This window comes from Lampetra fluviatilis, chromosome 60 (genome assembly GCF_964198595.1).
Source record: "Lampetra fluviatilis chromosome 60, kcLamFluv1.1, whole genome shotgun sequence".
Classification (NCBI taxonomy): domain Eukaryota; kingdom Metazoa; phylum Chordata; class Hyperoartia; order Petromyzontiformes; family Petromyzontidae; genus Lampetra; species Lampetra fluviatilis.
In genome coordinates, this window is record NC_136334.1 from 7,620,304 (window position 1) to 7,631,071 (window position 10,768).

At 60.5% G+C, this 10,768-nt stretch overlaps 1 protein-coding gene across 1 annotated transcript in view; it reads left to right on the plus strand.

Moving 5' to 3' along the window:
- LOC144950948 (arf-GAP with Rho-GAP domain, ANK repeat and PH domain-containing protein 1-like) overlaps nt 1-9,648 on the plus strand; it is a 22,488-nt gene extending 12,840 nt beyond the window's left edge. Inside the window, 9 exon segments of the mRNA XM_078881131.1 lie at nt 8-129; nt 1,471-1,599; nt 3,170-3,176; nt 3,178-3,318; nt 5,524-5,606; nt 5,932-5,967; nt 6,651-6,714; nt 7,429-7,602; nt 8,348-9,648. Coding sequence (XP_078737257.1) covers nt 8-129; nt 1,471-1,599; nt 3,170-3,176; nt 3,178-3,318; nt 5,524-5,606; nt 5,932-5,967; nt 6,651-6,714; nt 7,429-7,602; nt 8,348-8,356 — 765 coding nt within the window. The 3' untranslated portion in view covers nt 8,357-9,648.
- The last annotated feature ends 1,120 nt before the right edge of the window (nt 9,649-10,768 follow it).

A 10,768-nucleotide genomic window follows, 5' to 3' on the forward strand; every position in this document is an offset into this window, starting at 1 on the left:
TCCGAAGGTGTCGGCGGCGATGACGGCGCAGGAGCTGACCGAGGAGGTGCTGGAGATGAGGCCTGGGGCGGAGACGGGGGGGGGGGGCGCCCTGGGCCACCTTCGAGGTGATCGCGGGGGGCGAGCTCGGTGAGTCGGGGGGGGGGGGGGCCGCTCGCACTCGACCCCACGCTCGCTCTCGCACTCGACCCCACGCTCGACCCCACGCTCGACCCCAGCGCTCGACCCCGCGCTCGACCCCAGCGCTCGACCCCACGCTCGACCCCACGCTCGACCCCACGCTCGACCCCACGCTCGACCCCACGCTCGACCCCCGCGCTGCCTCGCAAAAGACAAAGCTCCCCCGTGTAGCCTCCGGCAGGATGTAGGGGCAAGTGCTGCTGGCGAGCGAGACCTGTGAAGGCCGGCACGTGCGCACGAGACGGTGGGGGGGGGGGGGGGGTGGCCGATACCACGCCCGGCCGCCTTTGTCTCCCCAGTGGCGATGTTTACTGCACATCGCATCGGGTACCCATTTGAGGCTGAGTCGACCTAGGGGAGGCCCAGGACCGGTTCAGATAATCGAACCTGGGTCGTCAGGTTCGTAGCGCAGTGCGCTAACCGCTACACTACCGCACATAGAGACACACACAGACACAACAACAACCGCCATTTGCCAATAAGTGGCGGTGACGTCACCACGACGTTTGTGCCAGGCCATGTGCACCTTGAGGCCACGTGAAGTGTCGAATGCCCGCTGGCAGGAGGTCACGGGGCAGACCCAGCAGGTGCCACGGGTCGACTGACTGAGATGACTGAGATGACTGGCTGATGCACCACCTGTGCCCCCCTACTGTACCAACTTGCTGTGCTTTAGCCACCCGGCGCTCCGCTCGTTGTTGTGAGCATCGCTCCTCCGCCCTCCGTTGTTGTTGGAGCCTGGTTAAACCCAGGATGGATCGTAGGCAGGCCAGCCTAAATGTTTCCAACTGGCGAAGATGCTCCATTAGGGGGGTCCACGTTTCGCAAGCGTAGAGAAGGGAGGGAACGACCGTGGCCGAGAAGACTCGAAGCATCGTGTGGAGCGACAGACCAGGTAGCTTCCACACAGCGTTACGCAACCGATGAAAAGATATTGCCGCTCGACTGATTCGGAGTGAGACCTCTGCTGATAAACTGGAGCCGGTCATAAGCACACTGCCCAGGTATGGGAAACTGTCCACTCTCTTCACTACTGCCCCATCACTGATTGGGAGTTGTGGGGGTGGAGTGTCCGATGGTACAAAATACCCAGGCAGGTGCTTAGTTTTGGTGGGGCTGATGGTAAGGCCCCACCTCTTAGTGGCACACTCCAGTTTCAGCAGATACACACACACAGACAAGGCTGCTGTTGTTGTCATCCTCCAGCATGCCGTGTGTGCGCGTGCGAGCGGGCCACTTTCCACAGCATCCCTTGCGAGCTACCTGGGTGCCCTTTGCCTGTGCCTGCAGAGCGGGCCCTGCACTACCGCCAGCGCGTGCTGGACACGGTGCTGCAGTGGCGCCTCCACGCCGACTTCCAGACGCACTACCTCATCGTGCGGCCTCACCCCGCCGCCAACGCCATGCAGCACTACCTGGGTACCACTCACCCACTCACTCACTCACTCACCCACTCACTCACCCACTCACCCACTCACTCACTCACTCAATCACCCACTCACTCACCCACTCACCCGCTCACCCACTCACTCACCCACTCACCCGCTCACCCACTCACCCACTCACCCGCTCACCCGCTCACCCACTCACCCACTCACTCACCCACTCACCCGCTCACCCACTCACTCACTCACCCACTCACCCACTCACCCACTCACTCACTCACTCAATCACCCACTCACTCACCCACTCACCCACTCACTCACTCACTCAATCACCCACTCACTCACCCACTCACCCGCTCACCCACTCACTCACCCGCTCACCCACTCACTCACTCACCCACTCACTCACCCACTCACTCACTCACCCACTCACTCACTCACTCACTCAATTACCCACTCACCCACTCACTCACCCACTCACTCACTCACTCAATCACCCACTCACTCACCCACTCACTCACTCACTCACCCACTCACTCACCCACTCACCTGCTCACCCACTCACTCACTCACCCACTCACTCACCCACTCACCCACTCACTCACTCACCCACTCACCCACTCACTCACTCACCCACTCACCTACTCACTCACTCACCCACTCACTCACCCACTCACTCACCCACCCACTCACTCACTCACTCACCCACTCACCCACTCACTCACTCACTCACCCACTCACTCACTCACCCACTCATTCACCCACTCACTCACTCACCCACTCACCCACTCATTCACCCACTCACTCACTCACCCACTCACCCACTCATTCACTCACTCACTCACCCACTCACTCACTCACCCACTCACCACTCATTCACTCACTCACTCACTCACCCACTCACTCACTCACCCACTCACTCACCGACTCGCCCGCTCACCCACTCACCCACTCACTCACCCGCTCACTCACCCACTCACTCACCCACTCACTCACCCACTCACTCACCCACTCACTCACCCATTCACTCACCCACTCACCCGCTCACCCACTCACCCACTCACCCGCTCACTCACTCACTCACTCACTCGCTCACCCACTCACTCACTCACCCACTCACTCACCCGCCCACTCACTCACTCACCCGCCCACTCACTCACCCACTCACTCACTCACCCGCTCACTCACCCACTCACTCGCTCACCCACTCACCCACTCACCCGCTCACCCGCTCACTCACTCACCCGCTCACCCGCCCGCTCACCCGCCCACTTACTCACCCATTCATCCACCCCCTCACTCACCCGCTCACCCACCCGCTCGCCCATCCACTCACCGGCCCTCTCACTCATCCTTTTAGCCACCCACTCACTCACCCACCCGTCCACTCACTCGCCCACTCACTCGCCCACTCACTCGCCCACTCACTCGCCCACTCTCCCACTCACTCCCTCCCTCACTCACCCACTCGCCCACCCGCACGCTCACCCACCCGCCCGCCCACCCGCTCGCCCATCCGCTCACCCGTCCACGCACTCCCTCGGTGCGCCTGCGTGAACGTGGTTGTGGTGCGTGTGGTGGTGGTGGTGGTGGTGGTGGTGCAGAGCGGTGCGGTGCGGCGCTGCGCTGGGAGGGGCTGGTGCGTCTGCGTGAGGAGGCCACGCGCCTCGGGGAGCTGCTGCCTGTGTCGCGCTTCCACGAGAAGCTGCTGGTGGTCAGCGCCGGCGTCGCCACCGTGTACCGTGATGCGCGGGTACGCTCACCACCACGCTCACCACCACCACGCTCACCAACACGCTCACCACCACGCTCACCACCACCACGCTCACCACCACCACGCTCACCACCACCACGCTCACCACCACCACGCTCACCAACACGCTCACCAACACGCTCACCACCACCACGCTCACCAACACGCTCACCACCACGCTCACCACCACCACGCTCACCACCACCACGCTCACCACCACCACGCTCACCACCACCACGCTCACCAACACGCTCACCAACACGCTCACCAACACACTCACCAACACGCTCACCAACACGCTCACCAACACGCTCACCACCACCACGCTCACCAACACGCTCACCAACACGCTCACCACCACCACGCTCACCAACACGCTCACCAACACGCTCACCAACACACTCACCAACACGCTCACCAACACGCTCACCACCACCACGCTCACCAACACGCTCACCAACACGCTCACCACCACCACGCTCACCAACACGCTCACCAACACGCTCACCACCACCACGCTCACCAACACGCTCACCAACACGCTCACCAACACCACGCTCACCAATACGCTCACCAACACCACGCTCACCACCACCACGCTCACCAATACGCTCACCAACACGCTCACCACCACCACGCTCACCAACACGCTCACCAACACGCTCACCAACACCACGCTCACCACCACCACGCTCACCAACACGCTCACCAATACGCTCACCAACACGCTCACCACCACCACGCTCACCAACACGCTCACCAATACGCTCACCAACACCACGCTCACCACCACCACGCTCACCAACACGCTCACCAACACGCTCACCAACACCACGCTCACCAATACGCTCACCAACACCACGCTCACCACCAACACGCTCACCAACACGCTCACCAATACGCTCACCAACACCACGCTCACCACCAATACGTTCACCAACACGCTCACCAACACGCTCACCAACACGCTCACCAACACCACGCTCACCAACACCACGCTCACCAATACGCTCACCAACACGCTCACCAACACCACGCTCACCAACACCACGCTCACCAATACGCTCACCAACACGCTCACCAACACCACGCTCACCAACACCACGCTCACCAATACGCTCACCAACACGCTCACCAACACGCTCACCACCACGCTCACCACCACGCTCACCAACACGCTCACCAACACGCTCACCAACACGCTCACCAATACGCTCACCGCCACGCTCACCGCCACGCTCACCACGATGCTCACCGTCACGCTCACCACCACGCTCACCACCACGCTCACCAACACGCTCACCAACACGCTCACCACCACGCTCACCAACACGCTCACCGCCACGCTCACCGCCACGCTCACCACGATGCTCACCGTCACGCTCACCACCACGCTCACCACCACGCTCACCACCACGCTCACCACCACGCTCACCACCACGCTCACCACCACGCTCACCAACACGCTCACCAACACGCTCACCACCACGCTCACCACCACGCTCACCACCACGCTCACCACCACGCTCACCAACACGCTCACCAACACGCTCACCAACACGCTCACCACCACGCTCACCACGACGCTCACCACCACGCTCACCACCACGCTCACCAACACGCTCACCAACACGCTCACCACGACGCTCACCACCACGCTCACCAACACGCTCACCAACACGCTCACCAACACGCTCACCAACACGCTCACCAACACGCTCACCACCACGCTCACCAACACGCTCACCAACACGCTCACCGCCACGCTCACCGCCACGCTCACCACGATGCTCACCGTCACGCTCACCGCCACGCTCACCACCACGCTCACCACCACGCTCACCACGATGCTCACCGTCACGCTCACCGCCACGCTCACCACCACGCTCACCACCACGCTCACCACGACGCTCACCACCACGCTCACCACCACAGGTGGGTACACTCACTATGAGTTGTGGTTGTTGATTGTGGTTGTTGGTATAGTGGTTGTTGGTATAGTGGTAGTGGTTGTTGTGGTTGTTGTGGTTGTTGTGGTTGTTGTTGTGGTTGTTGTTGTTGTGGTTGTTGTGGTTGTTGGTATAGTGGTTGTTGGTATAGTGGTAGTGGTAGTGGTTGTTGTGGTTGTGGTTGTTGTGGTTGTTGTTGTGGTTGTTGTTGTTGTGGTTGTTGTGGTTGTTGGTATAGTGGTTGTGGTTGTTGCAGGCAAGCCGGTCTGACAGGGAGTGGGCTGTGTCTTCTCTCACCGTCTACCGCGGAGTTCGCAAGAAGCTGAGACCCCCCACTGAGTGAGCCCCTCCCCCCTCACCCCCCTTACCCCTCCCCCTCACCCCCCTTACCCCTCCCCCTCACCCCCCTTACATCTCAAGCAGCCCCCGTCCACTACTCGGGTAGCCCCGCCCACTACCCAGGTAGCCCCGCCCACTACTGGGGTAGCCCCGCCCACTACCCAGGTAGCCCCGCACACTACCCAGGTAGCCCCGCCCACTACTCGGGTAGCCCCGCCCACTACTCGGTTAGCCCCGCCCACTACTCGGGTAGCCCCGCCCACGAATTGGTGGGCGAATTAGTTCCTCGGTGAGCGGGTGAGTGACCTCTGCATGTGTCTGGCAGGTTTGGTGTGACCGTGTTCCATGGGCGCCAGCAGTGGTGAGTGACCCCGCACTTCTCACCACACTCACCACACTCGCCACACTCACCACACTCGCCACACTCGCCACACTCGCCACACTCGCCACACTCGCCACACTCGCCACACTCGCCACACTCGCCACACTCACCACACTCGCCACACTCGCTGAGCTGGTGTGAGTTAGTGGGTGGCTAAGTGAGTGGGTGTGAGAGTGAGTGAGTGACTGAGTGAGTTAGTGGGTGACTGAGTGAGTGGGTGTGAGAGTGAGTCCTTGAATGTGTCAGTGTGAGAGTGAGTGGGTGAGTGAGTTAGTGGGTGAGTGAGTTAGTGGGTGGCTGAGTGAGTGAGTGTGTCAGTGTGAGAGTGAGTGAGTGGGTGTGCGAGTGAGTGGCTGACTGAGTGAGTGGGTGTGAGAGTGAGTGCTTGAATGTGTCAGTGTGAGAGTGAGTGGGTGAGTGAGTGAGTGGCTGACTGAGTGAGTGGGTGTGAGAGTGAGTGCTTGAATGTGTCAGTGTGAGAGTGAGTGGGTGAGTGAATGAGTTAGTGGCTGAGTGAGTGAGTGGGTGTGAGAGTGAGTGCTTGCACCCAGCCTGGCACGAGTGCCGTGCTGACATCACCGCAGACTCAGTGGCGAATGATGGCTGTTGTTGTTGTTGACGATGGCGGTGGTCGTTGCTGTTGTTGTTGTTGTCCTGCCCAGGTATCTGTGCTTTGACAATGAGGCGGACTTCCTTCACTGGCACGCGAGCATCTTGCACACGCAGGTGAGCCGCCCCCACCTTGCTACCCAGGCGACTTCCGCGGAGGTCACCACGGGGTTCACCACGGGGTCACCGTGGGGGTCACTGCGGGGGTCACCGTGGGGGTCACCACGGGGGTCACCGTGGGGTCACCACGGGGGTCACCGTGGGGGTCACCGTGGAGGTCACCGCGGGGGTCACCATGGGGGTCACCATGGGGGTCACCACGGGGGTCACCACGGGGGTCACCACGGGGGTCACCGCGTGCCGTGTGTGTCCGCACGTTGCATAGCCTCACGGCAAACCGGGACCGCATCCGACGTTTTCACCGCCACCGAATCGTAATTACCACAGACGTCCAGCCCTGGTCCCATCCCCCCCTCTTCCCCCCCGATACATTTTTTTTTTTTCCGCCAATGCGAGTCTGGCTCTGCCGACAGCGTCCTTACCTTCCGCCGCCGTGCCACCCCCCCCCCACTCTACCCCCCCCCCCCACTCTGCCCCCCACTCTACCCCCCACTCTGCCCCCCATTCTCCCCCTCCCACTCTCCCCCCCACTCTGCCCCCCCACTCTGCCCCCCCACTCTGCCCCCCACTCTGCCCCCCACTCTCCCCCCCACTCTACCCCCCACTCTGCCCCCCACTCTCCCCCCCCACTCTGCCCCCCACTCTCCCCCCCACTCTACCCCCCACTCTACCCCCCACTCTCCCCCCCCCCCACTCTGCCCCCCACTCTAGCACGACGGGGACCTGTGGGGGGCGGCGCGGGCAGCGGGGGGAGCGGCGGGGCGGGGGGCCGCCGTGCGCCGCGTGGGCAAGCGCTCGCTCGTGTCGCTCCGCGGGGAGCAGAGCGAGATCCGGCGCAGCCTCGCGGCACTCAGCGCCGCCGCCAGCGCCGCCATCGCCAGCCCGGTGAGGAGCACCGCTCGCTCGCTCGCTCGCTCACATGCTCGCTCACTCGCCCGCTCGCTCGCACGTTCACTCACTCCTCGCTCGCTAACATGCTCGCTCACTTGCTCACTCGCTCGCCAATTCACTCCTCGCTCGCTCACTTGCTCGCTCACATGCTCGCTCACTCGCCCGCTCGCTCGCACGTTCACTCACTCACTCACTCCTCGCTCGCTAACATGCTCGCTCACTCGCCCGCTCGCTCGCACGTTCACTCACTCACTCACTCCTCGCTCGCTAACATGCTCGCTCACTCGCCCGCTCGCTCGCACGTTCACTCACTCACTCACTCCTCGCTCGCTCACATGCTCGCTCACTTGCTCACTCGCTCGCCAATTCACTCCTCGCTCGCTCACTTGCTCGCTAACATACTTGCTCACTTGCTCACTCGTTCACCTGCTCGCTCACTCACTGGCTCGATTGCTCATATGTTCATTCACTCACTCCTCACTCCCCCGCTCGCTCCCCCGCTCGCACGTTCACTCACTCACTTCTCACTCGCTTGCTCACTAACATGCTCTCTCACTAGCTCGCTCGTTTGTTCACTCACTCACTCCTCACTCACTCACTCCTCACCCGCTCACTCCCTCGCTCGCTCACCCACTCACTCCCTCGCTCGCACGCTCGCTCATTCACTCGCACCTCACCCCCCTCCTGCTAACCCCCTCCCCTCCCCTGCTCCCACACCCCCTACCTGCCGTTCCACCAGGAGGCGTGAAGACCACGATGCAGATCCCTGGATCCCTGGACTCACTCCCTCCGCCCTGGATCTCAATCGCTCAACCTGCGTCTTATCCAACTCCTGAACATTTAAAAATTCGCCAAGTGAACCTCAGAAATACTTTATAAAAAAAAGTAAAAAAAAAACTCTAAACGGGGCCACACGGCCCCAGTATTGCAGAGCTGCCCCGATTTTACTGGGGCCTGTTTTGAAAAAAAAAACGAAAACCACTTTTTATTTCACACAACTGAGCTAAACGGCTCGTTTTCAGAAGGGCCGTCACAAACGACGGCGAAACGAAGTGACGTATCGTGTGGAAATGTATAAACAGCAGCCAAATCCTCTGAGATGCGTTACTTTGATTCTCAATGTGGAGGGAAAAACCGGAGAAAAATCCACGCGACCACAGGGAGAGAGACACGCAAACTCCAAATATAGAGCAGGTGTCCAGTTCGGGATAGAACCCACGACCTCCTGTAGACCAGGCGAGGTAGTCAACATTTCCTAGCCAAGGTGCGGGCCCACGGTCACGGACCGGTGGTGTGCATTCTCACTTAGGTCAACTTCGTGCGCGGCGTTAAAAACACGCTTTTTTGTAACTATATTATTTTAACTTTTTTTTTTGCACAGCCGCTGAAAGTTTCGTTGTCGCGTAGGATGGCGGCGTTGGGGGGGGGGGGATTCCTCCAGCGGGTCGGGGAAAAAGAAACAAACATTCTTGGCGACAAGACGCGTCCGTAACGGAGAGATGGAGCAGCAATTTGGAGCGGAGAGTGGGATGATGATGGGGGGCGGGGGGGGGGGGTCTAAGACTGGGCATTTGTGGAAAAGAGCTTCATAGCTCATCGGATTTCTCCAGCGTAAAACTCGTCCTCGGATTCTGATAAGGACGCTAGCCGGGCCCGTCCCAGGAATGTGCCGCCCATGGGGGAACGGAGACCCCACAAAGGTAAAGATCCCCCGTGTAGCCTTCAACAGGCTGTCGGCAAGGGGGACGGCGTTGGGGGGGATATCGCCACCGCGCCGGCTGTACTCGTGTGGGGCGGAACAACGCGGAGGGAGAGAGAGAGATGTTTACATTTGCGTTCAAAGTTTAGCGGCACTGCGGAGTCGAGAGGGGGGGGGGTGAGAGGCGTGCCGTCTCTCCCCGCCTTCCACGGCACACACGGCACTCCACTTAAACTCCGGGGCCTCGGTGCTGCGGTGATTTCCAAGAGAGGCCGGGGAAAACGGTGGCTTTTTTTGTGCGGCCGCGTTTTGAAAATAAAACACCCAGGTGGAATTCTGACCCCCCCCCCCCGTGCGTGGTGCGGCGTTTGTTTGGAGAGAGTTGGGGGAGGAGGGAGGTCTCGCGAGTCGGGGGTGGAATTATCTTTTCTTCGGCTGCGTAACGCTGTGTGGAAGCTGCCCGGTCGGCGGCCTGTCTCTCCACACGAAGCTGCGGCTCTTCTCGGCCACGGTTATGACTTCCCTTTTTCTACGCTTGCAAAACGTGGGGGACCCCCTTTAAAAGGAGCATCTGCGCCGGTTGGAAACATTTAGGCAGGGAAGTAGTGTACTGTATACTCAACTTCGCACAATTCTGAGTCACTTATAACTGCTTTGCCGTTACTTTTTGCCAATTATGGACTCGTACTATTGTCCTATCATCTCATAGTCCCTGGCACGTCATAATATGCTACACCGTGGCAGTGGGGGTCGCAAAATGCCGATTTATGACTAATAAACCCCAATGATCAGATCGAAATTAGGGATTTCGTTCACCACCACGCGCACACGGCCAATTCGCGATTAGTTACAGCGCGCAGACCCGAGTCGTAAACCCCTCTCTCGTCAGGTTCCAATCACGGGTTGGTCGCGAACTCGTCTCACACGGTGTCTCCTACAAAGCGCTGAGGCCCCCTACGGGCCGTGAGCCACCAGCAGAGGTCGCAAACGGGTTTTGTTTCCTTACCCGTACCCCGGCCGCACCAGGGTCGCAAACGAGTACCCGTACCCGGCCATACCCTACCCGTACCCGGCCGGGTACGGGTAGGGTATCGGATATCTGATTGCGACCTCTGGGATGAAGCCACGTTGCAGGCGCGGGTGGGTTGATTCTAGGAACTTGAATTGTGCGAAGAGACAAGACGTTGGGAAATGAGTGACAAACGGTTACTCGCCAGTGACTCACGGCCTTCTCACTCATTGGTTGAGGTGAGTCACGTGCGGCTACCCGTACCCGGCCGCACCAGGGTCGCAAACGGCTACCCGTACCCAGCCGGGTACAGGTAGCCGGGTATCGGGTAGGGTACGGGTATCGGGTACCCGGTTGCGACCTCTGGCCACCAGGCCCACTACGAGGCACACGGAGGGGGGGGCTCCCCCATTGCTTGCACACTCACAGCTCCATTCACACAAAGCACGAGA